General features: G+C 45.2%; 1 protein-coding gene across 2 annotated transcripts in view; it reads right to left on the bottom strand.

Annotated features, from left to right (window-relative positions):
- ARHGAP10 (Rho GTPase activating protein 10) overlaps window positions 1-20,840 on the bottom strand; it is a 2,208,119-nt gene that overhangs the window by 1,636,072 nt on the left and 551,207 nt on the right. For both annotated transcript variants that reach the window (XM_069631250.1, XM_069631251.1), the window contains exon 3: window positions 2,546-2,607. In XM_069631250.1, coding sequence (XP_069487351.1) covers window positions 2,546-2,607 — 62 coding nt within the window. The remainder of the gene's footprint in view (window positions 1-2,545; window positions 2,608-20,840) is intronic.

The raw sequence follows: 20,840 nt of genomic DNA, 5'->3' as shown, positions 1-20,840 counted from the left end.
ACAGGCCTCGAGGCCGGAGCCCCGAGCGTATCCCTCGACAGTCTGGGCACCGATGGCGTTGACGACTTCTTCGGAGGCGCCGAGGACCGGGACCTGGAATGGCGAGAACGATTCCCCTTGTCCGAGCGGGACCTCTCCCGCGAATCGTGCCGACCACCCGAGCCCGAAGGCGTGCGAGCAGTGTCTCTCGACTGATCACGACCGACCCCCACTCGGAGGTGCGGACGGACCAGTGCCCTGCGATTCGAGAATCGCTAACATTTTCTTCCCGAAGGAAGCCCATTCCTCCGGCGTTGCATGCTTGGTGGGATAAGCCACCCGCTGACGGGCGGAGTCCTCGGATGAGGACAGGGAAGGCGACCGATGACGGCGCTTCCGGGAGTGCCTCGTAGAGGCAGAGGAGTGCCGGAACCGACTCCGGGACCGAGACCCACTGGACTTCCGACGACGATGTGGCGAGTCGCCCCTCAAATCGTCTGTCGAAAGCCCCGCAGACCTCGACTTCCGTGGCTTGGACACCTTACCTACCGACAACTTCTTCTTGCGCTCCCGCAAGGCTTTGGACGTGAGCGACTGGCAGTCGACACAGTCATCTGTGTCATGGGCCTCCCCGAGGCACCAGAGGCAGGCGTCGTGCGAGTCCGTCACCGACATCTTGGACCCACAGTCCCCGCACTTCTTAAAGCCCGGACGCGGGGTGGAAGACGAGGTAGACATCTTCACAAAGAATATACTTCACAATATGAACAGGTTCGAAGAACCGAGAAAGAACAGAAACTCCAAAGAGTCGAGGCGTGCCGAGATCTCCGAAGTGAACACGTTCGCAGAAAAAACAGAACTGAGGCTACGGGCGTCGTGCGTCCTACTTATAACATCCAGTGACGTCGGCCGTCGGAGGAGGTCCTCGAGGGCGGCGTATCGACGTCATCGACGCAGGACGCAGACGCCGAAGATTTTCCGAAGCAGCACAGCTGTGGTGATTACATGTCATAGATATGGAATACGTCGGAGGACCCAATCCCCTCGAAAGAAAGGTTCAATGTAAAGGGCTTGATGGCAGAACTTGAGAGGATCTGGCATAGCTTTTTGTAACTATAGGAGGGTTGAAGCCAAATTTCAGATTTGACTAGTATCACCCAAAGGGAAGTTCCAAGTCTGCGGTTATGAGAATTGAATATCTACTATCGAATCACTAAAGTAGCCTCATAGCCTGTGTAGAAATAAAATGCTGATAAAGAAGATGTAATGTGCTTTTGCAGGAATGAGGTTTCAAGTTTTGCAGGTTTGGTATGTTGTCCTTACTAAGACTGGAAAAAATTAAAGTTCTTATTGTTATCACAATTCTGTTTTGAATACTATCTTTTGTTGCTGTACTTTTGAAAAATCTAAATCAAAATGCTTAAAAAAAGAGAATTCTAGTTTGGTTGCAAATGCTAAGTAGAGACCAAATATTTTACACGTTCACTGTGTTACAGTGTCTTGGTCTGATATTCATGCGCTCCCTTTCATTGGAACCAAAAATGACATGCTATGGGTAAAACCAATTCAGCAAAGGTAAGGAGAGCACAAGTCACATTCTCCATAACAAGTGGTCACAAAAATTTGCAGCCAAATACAGTTAACTGACCTGTTAACATTCAAATTAGCATCGAGCAAATACAAAAATAAAATACCTTTGGAAAACTTGACCTAGTCAATAACTACACTAATAATAGTATTCCATACCATTGAAACCACAGCTATCAAACGAGACCCCTGGGCTCCTGTGGGAGGTAATCAACTGAGCAAAGCGACAAAAAGGGTAAAGGGAGACTACTCACTCCAAAACCACCTCTAAAAAGATAAGGAAGCAAGCATTGGAAAGATGTTCGAGAGAAGGGGAGTCTGAAAAAGAACACAGGTAAATATTCCAAATTGAAAAAAATAAATGAAAAAAAACATTCTAATGTAATTTGAGAAAAGGTGGGAGTCAACCACTAATCTATGTCTACAAAGGAGTTGGCGTTTGCTAGGAAGGTGATGTACAGCAAAATGTGGATGATACAAAGAGCACAATTTGCCAACCAGCCACATCACACAGGCAAAGGCATAGGGGCAGAGTTTAACTTTCTTAATTGTGTAACAGAGAATGCTGTGGAAGGAAGGAATGATAATAAATGCTTTACTGATGTAACCATTTAGACATATCTAGAAGACATGTAAAGCATTGGTTCATCTACAAAAATGGACAAATGTCTCTACTTTCCAGGTCTTGCGATAGTTAGATTCACAGCATGCTAAAACTCAACTCCAGCTCACTGAAGGATGCCCGATGCCAATTTGCAGTTTTTTGTTCCAGCTGAACATCTTTGTTTTTTTTCCAAAAGGCTTAAAACCCAGGAGTTGAGAGTGATAAAGCAAGGAAGCATAGAATGAAGGAAGCAAACAAAATGTTTTAATTAAATCTAGGAAAATAATAATCCCTCAGTGTGAGCAGTTAACGTTGCAAACCAATAGACTTATTTTAAGTCAAGTTACAATTGTTGCTTTAAACAATCAAACCTACCATTATTTCCCTCTGTTCTTCTAGGTTTCTTAAAAAATTTGAAAACTCTCGTAGAGAAGCACCTGCAAAATGACAATATTAATTTTTCATTACTTATTCGTGAAATCACCAAATAATTACTTTAAACAAATGTTTGTATTAAACATACATGGTACACAGAGAAGGGAATATTAGCTTAACAATCAACACTGTAGATTAGAGTGATAGGCTTTCTATCACCTCGCCTACTATGCAATATGGCAATCTTCTAAACCTAAATCAGAAGTAGAACACCACAATTCCATTAACCACATTGGCAGTAAGGCGCACAGGTGAAAAACATAATATATTTGATGTAGGCAGGTGAAAGAGAACCAAAGACATGTTTAGGCATTACTTGTCATACAATTACTTTCCCATGTGCTATAATGTTTACTTTTTCAGAGGGTATAAGCAGTTTCCAGAATTGCAGACCGTTTGAAGTGCTCACTCACTGTGCAAGAGTTTAACTCTTAGCGGAGTATAACCTTTAGCTGAAGTGTATAGTATTTTTACAAGTGAACAATATTGGCCCAACTGAACAAAAGAAAATGCTTTGTATTTGTTTGTTGTAGGTGGTAATTATCAGCAGATATGAAATATGTGGGCTTATTGAAATTGCACGTCAAGTGTTTCCTTCGTTGCAGGTGGGGAAAGGGTAATCCTTCTGATCTCTCAAGGGTTTTGGTAGGTTTTCACCGTTTGAACCAGGCCCAGATGCTTCAGGATCCACTTTAGGTTTTGTGACTGATAATTTGATGCATTATGAGAGATGTGGTTTTCAACTATACACCCCACTTTCAATGTGAAGGAATGATAAAAGGTTGGGATTGATAGCACAGGACCTGCAGTGAATGCAAAAGAATTGTGGGAAATCCTCCTGGTACTTGTGACGTGCCAGAAGACTGACTGGGATCAGAAAACATACTTTACTACAGAGGTTTATTTGAATCAAAGAAACTGCCTTACTGAGCCTCCTGCTAATAGGGACGTTTCCCTACATAACAAACTAAGCTAAGTGTTGTTGTCCACATAATAAATCTTGTCCTCTGTCCAAATCCAAAGTTTTAAACTGGCCTACGACTTAGAGAAACTAACTTGAAAAGAGAAAGCGGGCAAAATGGGTTGCCTTCCATGTTCTTTACTCTGCCGTTGCCCAGTATTTCTAGGAATCTCTCCTAGTTTCAAGTTCCACACTAAATTACAGGCCTCCTGATTTGATCAGTATGTGTCCATTATGTCAGAGTTCCAAACAAAGAAAAGGGTTTCCTTCGATGTATATCAAACTCTCAAGTTACCAGAAAAGTCGCTTTTCTCAGTGGTCGTAGATGAAGGGATATTTCTTTAATCCTTCTCCACCAACTATGTGGGTCTTTCCCCACAAAATCCAACTCGTTTTTTTCTCGTTTTCCCTTGGGATGATTCCTTATTTGTTTTATAGGGCCCTGTTGGTTCCCTTAGTTCTCTTGTTCCCAGTTTCTCACTTGATTCGTAGGGGTATAGATATATCTTTCTCTTGGTTTTTGTGTGTGGCTTTGAGCCATTTCAATGATTTCAAGGTTTGGGTTTGTGGGGCTCCCGTAACCCCTCTTGTTATGTATGTCCATCTCCCCCTCTGGACCTGGCTGTCCCCTGTAGGGAACTAGCCCTTTAGTTTCTTCTGTTGTTCTGACAGTCTGGTTCTGTTCCCCCCTGACCACCCCCCACCTCTTTTGCTGTGAGTACCACATGTCCCTTCTCCGTAGCAAGTCCTGCTCCAGTGAGGCAGCTTTTATCCGGTGTCGCTGGCGTTCTCCCAAGCTTCTGGGTGACCTCTCTAACACCAGCGATAGTGCTTCTCTATGTTGCTCTCTCTCTCTGGTTTCACGTAGTGAGAGCAGGGGACTCATTCCTCTCACTCGCTGTGTTCCGCATTGTTTCCTGGGCTTCAGGTCCATCACGTCCTCTGTATGGTCACGCCTCCCTTTGGACTGGCCCTGCTCAGCCTCGCCAACTCCACACAGCCCTGTGCCTAGTGAGCCACATTTTACTTTCTCTCAGGTTTCTCTCCGTGTTTCTTCTTCCCAGACGTCCTTCGGGGTCCTTGTCCGTGCCACAGTCGGCTCCGCTCAGCAGCGCAGCTCTTCCTCCAAATGACATTGCTACGTCGGACACTCGCTTCTGCATACTGCTTCTCCACCTCCATTCAAGGGGGAAAGTAATTGTATTCTCGTTACCAGGTACAAAAGTGGTGTGATTAACAGTCAATCCCAGTGAGAGGCCAGTACTGTCATGAGCCAACTGTTCAAATGCATTTTCTACATTATTTTGAGTTCCACATCTGGCAGTTAGATCCACTTCTGGTATTCCCATACATGCCCTCAATGTCGCTGTTGTAGGAAGTTTCTTGCTGGAATTGGAGGGCCTGTCCCCTGATGGGGAGTCCCTCCTAATGAGGGTTTTGCTTAGCAGGCTCACCACCCTAGCCTCAAAGGGGGTGGAGGCTCTTCCCAAGGGAAGAAGGGACAAAATCTCCAGATTCGTCACATACTACCTTCTGGGGGCATGCATCGTTCATGTCCGTAGTGGAACTTCAAGTTCCACATCACTTGAGCTTGAGAGCAGTGCTAAACCAACGAGCCAGTTAACAACAGGCCATGAATTAGGAGTGGATAGCTCAGAGATTAATTATTGTCCTTTACAATACACTTATCGACAGGCTTCGAGGTTGCTGGAGCACTCAGAGGATTTCAAATGGAGTTTTTATGTGTGCATCCATGAAACGATTTTAGTTTCCTCAAGCATGTCCTCCGCAAAGTCCCACTGCTCAGGATCTTGCTGGATATAAATGTTGAAACAAATTGCTACACGTTTGAGAAGTGGTCATTAGGAGTACTGATTTACAGAGGGTAAATCAGAGAAAGGTGGTTGTGTTTCTTCAGGTGATTCTACCACATAATCCTCTATGTCACACTAAGATCTAGGCCTCCTGCGTATTGTCTATATCTGAGTCACGCTCCTCTTGCATGCCATGTGGGTGACTACTTTGAAAAAAGGTGTCTGATGCTGGTATTGTCCTGGCATGTAGGTATGCCCTTTTCTTTTCCTCTTCTTGAAAATAGTCTTCCTTGTGTCATAGATGGTATAAGAATTGCTTCAAATCTCAGACGCAGCAATGGCTTAAAACTGAAATGTCACTGGGGACATTACCCCCGTTTCCCGCTCACGGCCTTCTCCAAGCACCTTCTTCCTAACCCAGGCATACTTAGCCCCAGGTTAGTATATAGCGATTGTTTCTCACTCAGTATGCCAATCGCTAAATACACAGAGATGGTCACCTTATTCCCTTGGGCCATGTCTGACTAAACTCCCTCATGAACTTTCACTATTCTAGTCAGTAAGAAGTGTTCTACCGGAATGGGATAGTGTGCCTTAGAAGTGCCCTGCATGAGTCAGCCTTCTTTTATCACATTCACACTCTCCTTGCTTCTACTCTCTCCCTTCACCTCCACCCATCTTTCCTTTCTCCTCCCTCCACTTGTCTGTCACTCCAATGTCTCTCACTCATGGGTTTCACCTCTACCCTTTTTGTTTTGTTACCACCCTTTCGCCGATCTGATTACTCCCTCCTCCCCACTACTACTAGTCAACACTAGTACTCCCTGCTCAACACTACTCATCAGCCCATCCTCCTTTCACCCGCTACCATACACTTCACAATCACTCCTTACACTAACTTCTAAACTGTAAGGAAGGCATGGTATGGTATCAAACCGTGAAGACAGTGAAGACAGACACAAGTGATCACAGTGCAAGGGTGTTTATTGAACTTCAATGGGTTGGTTGAATGCCTATCTAAACCTTAATCTAAGGATGGGAGCAAGCTACGACCATCAAATAATAATAACGCAGTCCTAGTCGAGTCTTTGTCAAAATCAAAGGGCCTATACTAATAAATCTATTGCCAATCCTTACTTCTAAATACAAATGGTGCAGGACAATAGTGTTAAAAAGAAAAGTCTATTAAGAGTTTTCAAAAACGTATGCAAGACGTGTTGGATAGATTATCCTCAACTCATGATGACCTCTGCTTTAGACCAGCTTTTGTCAAAAGGAAACTGTTCGAAAATGATTGGATTCGTACATTGGAACAACTTAAACAGTTCTCTACGTTTACAGAATATGTGAAATTTACTCGGAAGAGACTGCCATGCTGTATTTATATATCTATTTTTCCGTGTTCATCTGTAAGGGTCATCTATATTCGCTTCAAATTGAACCAATTGCGAACCAAAGAGCGATGCAAATATTGGACTGATATGCCATTGTCCATGCAACTGTCGAAATGTAGGTTTCCTAACTGCAACGAACCATACGAAACCTTGAAGCATTTGGTACTTGAATGCCCACAGTTTAAACTACCTTGCACTTTATTCTTGATGAAATTTGTTAATCCAGAAATTGCTGATTGTACTGTATTTCTATGGGCTAGACTTATGAATGGAACTCATTATCCCTTAATTTTTGCATTAGGTCACCTTTTAAGGGTCATAGAAAAAGATCTTGCACTTTTCGTAAAATTAGGATGTAATAAGCAGATGATGGAATTTTAAATATTGTATGCTGTATATCTAATATTTTTGTTTTTTTTAAAATAAGAATTATTATGTGATACTTAGGGTGTATTGTATGGCGCACAGATGAATTAATTTGATTGAATGTATTGATATCATACATTGCTTTTTTATTCTTGATGATTTTTTGTAAAACTTTTATTAACTGAACACAAATAAAAAAGAAAATTAAAAAAAAAGAAAAGTGTTCAAGAAATAATAGGTCAGGATAATTGAGCAGTTGGCTTCCCTTCCCCACGTTTTCAGCATGTGGTAAGGCGGCACGTTCGAGCTTCGCACACACTCTGGCTTCTCTGACACAAGGATACAGTTCAAAGCATAGGTAACGGGACCTTCCATCAAAGCCTTTTTTCCCAATAACAGTCAATGGGCCTCATTACAACCCTGGCGCTAATGGGTTAACGGCGCAGTAAAAGGCTGTGGCGCCGTTAACCCATTAGCGCCTTACTACGAGGTCCCTTTGCGGGACCCGACCTGAACGGCTGGTCTAGACCAGCAGCTAAAGTAGGGACCCGCAAAGGGACCTTGGTGCTAAGTACGGTACCGCAATTTGCGGTACCATACTTAGCGCCTTCCCCAGTCCCATTGAGCCCTATGGGGGAAAAATGGGAATGGGGAAGGGCCAATGTTCAATTGGGAATTACCGCCCCAACAACCTTGGAATGGGGTGGTAATTCCCCATTGAACATTGGCGGACTCGTTACGATACCGGCACCAACCATGGTGCTAATAGCGCCATGGTTTAGCGCCAGTATCATAATGAGGGCCTATTACTGTAGAGGGCCTGTCGTAACAAACAAGCACCAAAGTTCCTTTCTTATCAGGATTTTCACATTCACAAGTTTTTGCTTCCATTGTTCATCATGGCTCTCCCTCGTTCGGACTCAGACCCCATTTTACAACAATGTTCACAATTGGTCTCCCTCGATCGGGCTCGGACCATGTATTCTCACTTTCTACGTTTTCCTCTATAACAAAAATCAAAGACTTTAGAATGTGCGATGGGTTTTGCTTAAACCGTCGCAGGATCACTTCGATTCACTTCACACAATGTTCTTACGAATATTTCACTTTAGTTTCTGCCACTTCTTGGCTGCATACCTAACAGAGACCTTCGGTTGAGCACACCCGCGGTGCCGGACCACTCTGTTACTCTATTTCGCACCTTCACGGTTTCACATTAGAGTTCAAACATTCATCAGCAATTCAGCTTTACTCGCGTCTTTTATCACATGCGTTAATTCTTTGCTTTTGCGTTCCTCATACAAAGTTGCTGCTTGCAACCTTAACTTTAACACAGACTGGTCTTACATCGGACTCCCCAACTCACTGGCTGTGCCGATTTCTCTGGCGCTGCTTTGATCCTGGAGCCATGGACAGTACCACACCGGCTGCAGCTCCTCCCCAACTTGCTCAGTCATACAGAAGGGCCTCGGGTATTTGTGGCACACAATCTAAGACTCTTTAGTCTGGTTTCCTGGCCTTGCACTTTCCAGTTGAAGGTTTCTGGAAAGTAACAGTTTCTCGGTGGAAAGGGTCAAGGGCATCTTGCTCCTTGCTTTCCGTTCTCGGTTTGCTGCCTTTCTCCCTGCATTGCCGCATGAAAAAAACTATTCCTCTGTGTGCTTTGCCTCGCTCAGAGTGTGCTCTCGTGCTCCGCCTTTCATCTGTGTGGGGAAGCTTAATGGGAGTCAGGTGCGAGTCATCAACCATAATTGCCCGACTCTGCCTGACCAAAGTATTGGGACATGTCCGGTGTAATGCTCAGGTGCATGTCTGTTCCCTCCCAGAGCGGGTTGTCGTGAGAAAGTGTTTGTGTCAGGAAAGCAGAAGGGGTGGTGTGTGTGGGGGAAGGGGGGTGGGTTAAAGTCCCTGAGGAAAAAGTGGTACTGGGGGAGGAATACTACGTCTCGCCACCCGGTGTCCAAGTCCCACAAGACCCCTCACCACAGGTGATCAGGTGATCCTCCCGCACTGGCCCACCCTAAGGGTCTGGATCCAAAAGACACCCTGGCCACCAGAAAGAGGGACCCCCAGGGACAAACGGGTGAGGCACCTTCTGGTTTCTCACAAACCACACTAACACACACTCACATTGCATTACCACTTTCACTCACTAGCCAATACCTCCCCTTCAGAAATCACCTCCACACTACGCTGCTCCTTCCTCCCTCCTGCTGGTCTTGTTTTTCCATCTCAGTCTCTAGACCTCACCCGAACAACGCACACTTCCTGCTACCTGCAATCTCTTTTTATCCCTGCCCCAGATTGGCTTTCTATCCCTGGCCAATCTGCCCTGCCTTTCCCACCCATGTTGGTGAGAGGTCAGTCAAAGTCAGAAGTAGAGGGGTAAACACCTCAGGACAGTCAGTAGGGGGCGTGTCTCCTCACCGCCGCAACTACCACTTGCAAGTACCACGTGGTTGTTCTTGCTGATGCAAGCAGGTGTTGTGGCTATGCTTCCCACTCCCCTTCTGCTTTTTGTTCTCCGCTGGCAATGTATTGCTGGAGTATGGTGAACTAACTTCTGGTGGTCTGGTTGTGGGTTCTCAGCAGCTGGTTTGGGGAGCTCGGCATGGGCTCTCGCTTGTAGGCTTCTTTTTTTCATTCTCTGGAAAAAATACAAAGCATTGTGTCGAGGTTGTATGGCATGAAACAAAGGTGGAATGCTTAGAAATCGACAGACACAAGGGGGGTAGGAATTAGGGCCCTCTGCCACCGTCCACCGCAGGGGTAGGACTGGCTCTGAATTGCTCCCTGGTAGGTTTTCCGCCCCCAGCCAATAGGGGTTCCCATGCCCTCTTGACAAGGCCTGTTTGCTGGCCTCGTCTTACACCTCCATCCTTTCTCTTAACTTTCCCTCCTATTCTTCTCACACCGTCATTTAACTGGGGTCTACCGGGAGAGAAAATCTACATGCGTTTTGTTTTATGCCCACCCAGTGTTCAACACATTGGTGTAACAGGGGCCCCCGAAGCCCCTGCGGTGTGGGGGGCCCCACACCACATGTCCTGGGAGGGGGCCCCACTTAGACGTTAAAAAAATATAGAAAAAAAACGTTTTTCAAAAATGTTTTTTTTAAATGTTTCTTTCTGATTTCACTCTGCATTTATAAAGAAATTATTTCTGTAACAGAAATTATTTCTTTATGAAGGCAGAGTGAATACAAAAAGAAACTTTCTTTTTGAAGTCCGGGGGCTACTCCCACCCCATGACAGGAATACCCCAGGCTGGAGGCCTCCATGTCATGGGTGGGGGAAGCCCTATGACTTCAAAAATAAATAGTTTATTTTTGAAGTCACTCTGCCTTCATAAAGAAATTATTTCCGTTATGGCTCAGTCCTTAACGGAAACTATTTCTTTATGAAGTCAGAGTGACTTCAAAAAGAAACAATTTATTTTTGAAGTATTATGGCTCCCCTCCACACCACACGTGTGTGTGTGTATGGTGAAAGAGTGCACACAAATATATGGGTGGCTGGGTATGCGTGTGTGCGTATACAGTGAAAGGATGCACACTTAAATGTATAGGTGACTGCCTGTGTGAGTGTATGGTGAAAGGGTGAACACTTAAAAGTATGTATGGCTGGGTGTGCACGTGTGTATATATATGGTGAATGGTGTGTGTGCTTGTGTTCAGGGGCACAACAAAACCTATATTTCAGGGGGACTAACCCTTCAAATGTTGGGAGAGGCGCTAACTTCACGTGTGGTGGGGAGGAGCAAACTTATTTATTTGTGTGGGGGCATCTAAATTCTTTACGCATTTTAATGACATTATTCTAGTGCAGCTTCAATGTTACAAGCAGTTAACTCTCTCCTTTAAGTCTGAAAGCACCCACTTATGGACTGCTGCCAATTACTCCCCTGGCATGCAAGTACTAAACCCATATCACAATTTCAATTGCTTAAATAATTTGGCATTTGAATGCAGGTACTAACAGTGAAATGCTGTACGTTAGTAATTGCTGGGCCGGGCCCTTGTTAACTGCGAAACCCAGGTGCTTTTTAACATCTGTGTCCTTTTCTGTCCAGCAACTACTCTGTAGGTCAGCCAGGTCAAATCAACATAGTCCACATTTCAGGGGCGGGTGGGTGAGTGCTGTAGCCCAGTCAGTTCAATGGTGTTCCACCACTACTTGTGTTTAATGCCTTGATTACTTATTGGTAATCTTTATTACTCCTAGTCCTATTCTTCCTCAATCCAGTACTTGTGTATGAGGCACTATGCCTCATACACAAGTACTGGGATGAGGTAGAGGTACATGAAGGTAATGTCTGACTTAGCTACCTGTAATCTTCATTACTCCTAGTCCCACTCTTCCTCATCCCAGTACTTACCTATGAGGCAGGGAGCCTCATACGTAAGCACTGGGACAAGTAAGAGGGATGTGCAGGTAATTCTGGGCCAATTAGGTGATTTTGGAGGTTGGGGAAGTGGATGGGAGGGAGAGGGGATGTGTGGAAGACGTGGGATTGTGCAATAAATCATAATGGTCGTCCATGTCCATGCTAAGCAGGCATGATATGTGGTATTAGTGGCTAGAGAGGCATTTTGGTGCAGCCAGTCTAGTCATTCCTCAGTTTGCTATGACTTTTTTAATTGGGCATTTCTGATAAAGCAGTCCTGCTAAGTGTTATTACCTGGCTAGAATGGCATTTGGGTTCAGCCAGTCTAGCAGTTTCTTACTACGGCACTGTATATTTTTCTGGGCATCTGTGAAATTATACGATATGATATGATGAGATAAGTCATATATAACGCGCCTGTACACAAGTGTTTTTAGGCACGACAAGACAAGGGAAGAAAAACAGAGGGAGGACAAGGCAAATTATCTAACTAAGCCTTGCGTCATTCAGGTCGTGCAAGTGCGAGAACGAGAAGTGCAAGGGGAAAGAGAGGGGGGGTGCAAGGGAGAAGGGAGCGGAAAACACAGCAGCAGTGCTCTGAGAAAGTGCAGCGTGGCTCTGGGTAGTGCAAGGAGAACAAGGGACTTTAGGGTTACAGTTACAGCCCCTAACTGTGTGGTAGGTCCGGAGGCAGTGCAAGGGTGACTGATCAAGAAAGAGCCTGGACTCCGTGAGACGGACAGTAGCCAAGAAACCAGTTGGTACAGCAGACAGGTAGGTCAGGTAGGTCAGCAGAGGAGGGAGAGATGGAAAGCAGAGGAGAAGAGGAACGTTTTGAGCCGCTTCCAGAACTTCAGGTGGTCCGGCTCAAGTGTGGGAGTGGCAGGTAGGCAATTTGAGAGGGAGGCATCTGAAGGGGAGGGGGATCTACTCCCCTGCCCCCCACACTCACTGCCTGGAGAAACATTTAACCCTTAGGGCTCGAGAAGGAAGGCATTTTGGAAGAGAGCGTTGGATGTAGTGCGGATCCCAGCCGCAGAAAGCCTTGTGGACAATGCAAAGGGTCTTGAACTTGATCCATGCAGCCAGCGGGAGCCAGGGAGAGATAGATGTAATGGCTGGAGAGAAACGGTCCCTGGGCTTGAAGCCAAGGATAAGTCTTGCAGTCCTGTTCTGGATTAGTTGCAGAGGGCGGAGACTAGAGGAAGGCAGATGGAGAAAGTGGCTGTTGCAGTAGTCCAGCCTAGAGAGAACCCGGGCTCTGGAGACTGAGCTTCTGGGGGAAAGTGAGAAAGGGAAGAGTCCCTTTGAGGAGGTGCAGCTGGTAGTGGGACTTCTTGGCGAAGTCCGCGATGTGAGGAGAGAAAGAGAGACTGGAGTTGAAGATGACACCAGGAATGAGCGAGAGAGGAGAGTAGGCTGAGGGGAGCCTGAAGGAAAGCTGAGTGTCATCCGCATAACACTGGAAGTTAGAGAAGGTAGAGATCAGGTGGGCCAAAGGGGCCAAGTAGAGGTTGAAAAACCAGGGTGAGAGGATAGAGCCCTGGGGAACGCCAGTGGTAGAGAGAGGTGGCAGAGTGAAAGGGACCAAGTTGGACCTGGGAGGGGCGGTCCAAGAGGAATGAGATCAGCCACTCGAGGGCATGATCCACGATGCCCAGGTTCTCACAGAGTCGATTGATCAGGATGGCGTGGTTGACCGTGTCGAAAGCAGGGGAAAGTTCAAGGAGGATGAGGACAGAAGGAATGCTGGAATCAAGGTTAGAGATCAGATCTTCACAGGGGTTCAGGAGAGCAGTTTCTGTGCCTCTGGCAGCTCTTAAGCCAGACTGATGGTCATGGAGACAACTAACAGATTCAGTGTGGAGAGTAAACTGGGAGATGGCCAGCTTTTCCAAGAGTTTGGCAGAGGGAAAAGTTCTGGTGGCAAAAGAATGATTACAGAAATCGTCCAAGGCTGGAGCAAGAGTGTCAATATGGTCCTTGATGGTTCTGCAGGAGCGGACCAGCACCTGTTTCGACAATACTTGCATAGATGGGACTTGTCTAGAAACCACGTCAGGTGTTAGAGAGAAAGGGGAGAAAGGATGAGGAGAGGAGATCTGGCCAAAGGGGGGCCAAGATAGGAAGAGGAGATCATGGACAGGATGTCCTGAGTTTTAGCAGAGAAGCAAGAGGCCAAAGCCGTACAGAGGGCCTGTTGATAGAACAGGAGAGGTAGAGACCGCAACAGGATTGGCCAGTTCCTTGCAGATATAAAAGAGCTAGACCGTGTTGTTAGAGGCAGCAGAGACGCAGGCTTGAATATGTGTGCTCTTCTTCATGAGTCTTATTGCTTCTACTGTCATTTTGGTGCAACCAGTCTAGGTATGTCTAAATGTGGCCTGGCATGCTTTACTATAATGTTCTTACGTGTCTACACTGGTCTTCTTCATTGTGCAGCCAGTTGGACTTGTTTTCATTGTGGTATGGCATTCATGTTCATGTGCACTGTTGGTGACTTGCATGTACTGGATTGGTGTTAACCTACAAAACAATAGCAAAAACTGGCTTTTTAGCCAATTTTATGCAGAAAGTGTGTTGTATATTTCATTAAAAAACATATTTATATCTTTCTCCTAGTGCAGTGTGCGGCATACCCCTTAAGCAGCACATTTGTGCGTATTGCACAAGCGTGGCAATCTAAGCCAGCCTAGAGTGTGGCAGGACCCGTGATTTGTTGCCGAGTCGGGGCGGGGGGGCCCACAGCATGGCTTGCAGGGGTGCCCCCAGATCTTGTGTTACGCCACTGGTTTCCTCACTCATAAACCCCCTGGATCCTCTTCTCAGGTGTCCAGGGAAAGGCCATCGCTTTTGGATCCTGCCCCGGGGGGTGGAGAAGCGAGGGAGGATCACCTGGGTGGAGGATCCTCAGAAAGTGGGAGTGGGGTGCCCACAGGCGAGACATGGTATACCCCTTTCCCCACTGATGACCAACCTAACCCTCCCCAACATTTTTGGTCTACTGCAAGACCTCTCCCCTTATTTCCCCACATTCCACCTTTGAAAGTACTGGGAAGGGGAAACGAGTAATGAACAATACACCTTCATTTTACCACGTTGGTACTGGGACGAGGAAGATGCCTGCAGAGTATGGTGAGTCAGGCATGTCCCCTTTATTATGGTCAGGCAAACCTAATTAAGGATCCACACCTGCAACCTGTTAATTGGTTGCAGGTGTCTAAAGAGAGCCAGAGAACACAACAGAGAACAGGGAGGCCTGTGGGGAGGAGACCAGCAGGAGACTTCTTTTCGCATCTGTGGTAGGACCTGTGGAGGAACCAAGTACGCCAGCCAGCAGCCCAGACAGGGTGAGTGTGTTGAGTAATCAGCAGAAGGAGCTGCAAAAGTGCAGAAGAAAGCAGGATGCCGTCCACGTCCATTCAGAGGCAACAGAGCTACTAGCATGTGCAAGGCAGGCCCCGGTGCGTGAGCAGGACTTGCAGAAGCTGGCCTGCCAACCTACAAAGAAGAAAGAAGCAGAATGAGCTGCTGAGGAACAACGCAGAGGATCGGTGAGTGTCAGGGAGAGGCTCTTGACAGCTGGGGCGTTCCAAGCAGGCTGCGAGTAGGTAACACATTACCAAACTAAACGGAAACTTGAAATTAAGCATAGTGAATGCATATTGAATACCGAACTGAATAGAAACTTGAAATTAAGCATATTGAATATCTGTTCAATACCGAACTGAATGGAAACATGAAATTAAGCATATTGAATATCTGTTCAATACCGAACTGAATGAAACCCTGCAATGAAGCTTATTTTTCTTTTCCTTTTTAATTTGTTTTAATTGTATTACAATTTTTACAAAAAGAATGAAGGATAGCCTCCAATATTGTCAAAATCTAAATATCTTTATGTCCTGGTTTCTCCTGTTTTTTCTGTTTGTTTTTTTGTCCTCCTATAGCTGGGCCAGGCCGATGTTTTCCATGAATAATGCCACGGCAATTGTCTAGTGAGTTTTTTCACCACTCATTAAGAGTTTCCACCACATTTCTTCGTCATATGTTGTTGTCACTTTCAGGATTTTGCTTAGGTAGATCTCTTGCTTTTTGCGTGCCAGTGCACGTCAGCAGTAAATGGCATGTTGTCTCTACCTGCTCCTTTATATTACAGAAGCGACAATCGCTGGTTGAAGACTTGCCTCTGATCGCCCTTACCTCGTTTGTCCTTGCAATGTTTAATGGAGTTCTCAGGAAGGTTCGTCCAAGGTTTTTATTTGGAAATTTGCTCAGGTAGCCTCTGACTTCATTAACTTTCATTGGATGGATTGGAAAGTTTTTTGTTAGTTTATAGTTTGTTGCTGCCTCTTGCGTTCTTATCCAGTCTAGTTCGTTTGGTTTCTTTGCCACCTTATCTGGATTACCTCTAAGGATTTCTTCGGTAGAGGCTATTTCATCTAAAAGGTTGATGTTTTCAGCAGCCGACGTTGACAGCATTTTGTTCTTCCCACTTTCCTTTTTTATAATGTCAAAGATTTTTGTTCTTGTTTCCAGAATGATTCTCCTGTAAAGCATCATGGGGTTTCTTGCGATGATGCCCCTCAAAGATGTTAGACACAGTTTGCGCCTGATAATAGCTACCAGAGATGATTGTGGAAGTGCGAGAACCTACCGCCAGAAGTAACCTTCAAGTTTATCCCAAAGATGTTTTGGGATTTGGGCATGGGTTATGTGCCCTATGTTCTACTCAGCACTACCTTTGCCTTGAAGAAGGTCTTTACTGGGATAAGTGAGAAGCGCCCGTACTTCCTGTCCACTGCCTTTGTCTGGGTAGTCAATGACTTCATTTTTTCTTTCAGAGTCACCTGCATTGGAACTTCTGTGGGGCTTTTGCTCAATGTGATGCCTAGATATTTAAAGCTTTTAAGTATTTCAAGTTTCTCTTCTGCCACATGCCATTTAGCTTTTTCCACCTTCCTTGACAGTTTCTCAAACAGCATGATTTTGGTTTTTGTTTTGTTCGGTTCCAAGTTATTCACCTTCAGGTATTCGAGCAGGTTACTCAGTTGTCTTTGCAGACCGACTTCAGTTTGATCTAAAATGATGTTGTCTGCATAGAGGAGTCTGGACACCTTAGATTTGCCTATCTAGTTTAGTTCAGTTTATTATTTGTATAGCGCTGACTGGCCCTGGGGCATCAAGGTGCTTAAATTGAAAACAACATAACAGAATAATACAATACAATGCAAAATGGTCAGTAGAGCGTAAGCACAGAGATTTGGTACATTATCAGGCAAGTACAGATTGATACAAGGTATGGCAGGCATAAATCATGTCATAATACTTGGTTTACAAGGTTGCGGGCAATAGGAAAGTTAGTAGTATAGTGTAAGTAGTTCATGGCTTCTTTGGTTAGTAACCAGGATTTGGCGCTGTCTCTGAATCTGTGAAAGGAGAGTTCAGATCTAAGATCCAAAGGCAGTGAGTTACAAAGTTTAGAGGCAAGCACAGGGAAGCTTGCGCCAACTGCTTTTTTAAGTTTGTATCTGGGGATGGTTAGACAGTGTGTTTGCGCTGATCTGGTTGGACGAGGTGGGATGTGGAGTGTGTAGTTGTCTGATAGGTATCTGGGTGCTAGGTTGGTTAGGCACTTGTGCATAAGCGAGAGTGTTTTATATTCAATTCTCTGAGATATAGATAGCCAGTGGCAGGATCTTCTGGTGTCAGAGATGTGTTTGGAAATGTTCAGAGCTGCTCGTAGGGCGTTGTTTTGAATAACCTGCATCTTGTTGATGTTTTTTTGGCTGGTGCCCAGGTAAAGAGCATTGCAATAGTCGACTTTGGAGAGGACTAGCGCTCTGGCTAACGTGATACAGTTGGAGGGTGAGAGGTACGGTCTGTCTGCATTGATGAGTTTGCAGGTGTAAGCAGTGGCAGAAGAGATGGCATTAATCTGTCTTGTCAGTGTGAAGAAGAGTCAAGGTAAATCCCAAGGGTTTTGACGTTTTTGGAGACAGAGATGTTATTTCCGTCGATAGAGAATGTCTGATATAGTTTGTCCAGTTTGTTGAGGCTGGGTTGAGTGCCTAGGAGGAGAAGCTCAGTCTTATTGGTGGGAAACTACTGATGTTATTTTCCCAGTCTTCAAAGTCCGCTATATAGGCGTTATATAAGGCTGGAGCCAGTGGACAGCCTTGCTTCACTCCTCGTGCGGTTGGGATTTCTCGATAGATTTCCTGCTCTGTTCAATCTAATTCTCATAGATGTTTGATAGAGCGCTTCGATTGTTGCTAGGAGTTTTTCTGGGCAGTTCCATAGTGTTAAGCTCTCCCAGAAGCGGTCCCTGTTAACTCGATCATAGGCTTATACAAGATGTACAAAGGCCATGAAAGTTCTAGGGCTGCCTTGTAGGACCTTCGCTTTCAAGCTGCTCAAGGGTAGGAGGTTTGCTGCAGTGCCCGTTTTATTTTTTACAAATCCTGTCTTGTACTGATCGATGAAATCTGATTCTTTTAGCCACACATGAAAAGCGTCCACAACACATGACCCAAATACCTTGCCGATGACGTCAAGCAGGGCTATTGGCCGGTAGTGCCTCGGATCTTCCTTTGCTCCTCTTTTAAAGATAGGCACAATGTTTGCTGTCTTCCATGAGGGAGGAGCTGAGTTGTTTAAATTGCAGTCCTGGAAAATGTTGCTAATAAGCAGTGTCCATGCGTCCACGTTGATCTTTAGGTCCATGTTTGATATCCCATCAGAACCTGGGGCTCTAGAGTTTTTCAGTTTAATGATTATGTTTGTGATGGTGTCTTTGTCGCATGGGATCTCCCAGGGTGATGTACATAATTGCTCAGGAATTATAATTGGATTTGTTGGAGCCTTGTACAGGTCTTCAAAGAACTTGACCCACTTTGCTTCGCTCACGTTATTTTGGAGCGAGTCATTTGTGCTTTTGTTCGTTGACTTAGAGACCAGAAGTCTTCTGTTTTTTTCGTGCATAGTGTGCAAAGCATCTGCTCTGCGTCTTGTTGATATATGTTAGCTCGTTGTTGGCGCGCCCAGTTTTTATAGGTCTGTTTTGCCACTTTAAGTTTTGTGTACGTTTCTAAAGATGTTGATTATTTTGCCAAATGTTTGATTTTCCTCAAAATCGCTCTTTGTGCTTCCAACTGTCGATTGTATCTATGATGGAAGGTTTCCCGAGGTTGTGGATCTCCGATTTTAGTTACACGATGAGCTGTCAGTAGGGGCAGGTAGTCCACTTCAGCGGTTCGGTAGAAGTTATTTATGTCCATGTTTATTTCTTTTTTCCTTGTACATTTTCGTGATGTTTCTGATTATTTTATCAGTCAATTTTAGCCGATGACCTCTGGAGCAGACTTCTATCTCTTGAGGCATTTGTTTTTATGCTGGTTGCCGAGACTGCCAAGATGTTACCAATATATTATGGTCACTGTTTTCCGTTATTTCCACATTAAAAGAGTTGATCAGAGCGAGTAATTCCTTTGATACTAAGGTGTGATCTATGGTACCAAGTTGGTCGGCTCTTTCCCACGTTGGTAGTGACCGGTTGTTACTAGCTCTCAGCCAGTGGGGATTGTGTAAGCCCCGTTTGACCATTAGGCTCTCCCACCTTCTTATTAGTTTCCGTGCAAGGTGTGCATGCGGTTTGATGGGACTTTCTGTTTCTAGTTCCGGACATACGGCAATTAGGTCACCGTTTATGATTATATGTTTCACCTGATATGATTCACAAGTTTCTTCTAGCAATTTGTCAACAGTAGATATATATCGATCATTTGTGATGTCTTTTGGGTTCCAATAAGTATTCAGGATGAGCATGACGTCAGTTGTTCTCTCAGTCATCACTGCATTGTAACATTGCCAGGTGACTATCGACGCTTGCAGCAATGTAGAATGGTGGATTTGAGTTTGAAGTTCAAGTCCGCTTCCTGAGTGGATTGCAGTCAAGAGACCTGCATTTGGGCGGCCCGCCAGGCCTTTCTGTGCAGGTGTAAATGTCATGTCATATCAATCCAGATAGGGTTTGGACGTCAGCCATGTCTCCTCAGACATAAGATGTCAAAGTTTCCGAGGTTGATATCACTTTTGGCTGTCAGGTGGCTGAAACCTCTGGTGTTCCATGACCCCATTATGATTCGTTTCCTCGTTTTTTGTGTTAGCTCCTCCATAATGTTTATTGGAGCGTCACCAGCTTTATATGTAGCTGATTGCTAGATCTGATGTTTTTTTGCCAGGGCTTCTGGGACCCATGCCGATTTTTTTTGCGCTTCTCTTATGCCTTTTTTCGTCCCGACCAGCAGACACGTTGTCTTCTGTGGTCTAGGACTTGGATCGAAAGTAATCCTATTTTGTCATCCATGCCCTCGTGGCACCCTTTCTGGGTCTCTTGAAGTTTCAGTCTGCTTTCCTGTAAAGCTAGTGGGTGCTCTTGTGTTGTATCGCCTGCAACTTCGGCTATAAGTGGTGGTTGTTCCTGGCATCCTTATTGTTAACTCTGCTGTTGGTTTCTTGTCTTGATTTTTCCATGGGCGTATAATGTTTGATGGGTGACCTACAGGCCTCGTGTTCAGTATGGCCCTTTCTATGCCAGGCACTACTCATATTTGGAGGGGTTAGAATCTTCCTTCTCTCTTTGCTCCCTCTCCTGCTTAATTTCTCTCAAGTTGTATCCTAGAATTAATATGTTTTCTACTTCCTTGACTAGGATATTTTGCACTATAGGGGAGGTTATGTGCAAGTATGAGTTGTCCCGCAGGCTGCTCTCGCAGGGTTCAATTATCCTTAGGTCGTCCGAAGTGAGCTGTCTCAAGTTTGGAACGTGGCTGAAGAAACTTCGTATAGTGTTCCTACTCAGTGTTAATTTGTCATTAGAGGCCTGGACGCGTTCGAGTCGGAAGACACAGCTACTTTGAATTCTCCTGTTAGTTAATTTCTCCGGTCTTAATTTGCTTTAGTTATTTTCGTTTCTATCGTAGCTCGACTTACGATCTCGACGCATCAGAGTGAAGTTGGATTTCCTGTGGGTAGGCTGGCCATCGGGGAAATCCTTGATTGACAAGAATGTCTCCTGTTTTTCTTCACCGGTGGGGTATGGGAGTGATTGAGCCTGTTATTTAAGGTCTGAGATGTTAGCAATGCGAGTCCTCTTTTCATCCATGGTTATAAATGGGGAGGAGGGCGAGTCTATTAGCCTTACTTTTTTTGTAGGTTCTTCTATTTGGTTGATGGACTCCTCTACTTCGGCCTTTCTTTTCGTACCGAAGTCTGCAACAAGGTTTGATTCTGAGTGCTCCACTATATAAGTG

The sequence above is a fragment of the Ambystoma mexicanum genome, chromosome 6q (assembly GCF_040938575.1).
Source record: "Ambystoma mexicanum isolate Mex_15411 chromosome 6q, UKY_AmexF1_1, whole genome shotgun sequence".
Lineage (NCBI taxonomy): Eukaryota > Metazoa > Chordata > Amphibia > Caudata > Ambystomatidae > Ambystoma > Ambystoma mexicanum.
Note: the sequence above shows the minus strand (reverse complement) of the source record. Positions and strands in the feature narration are given on the sequence as shown.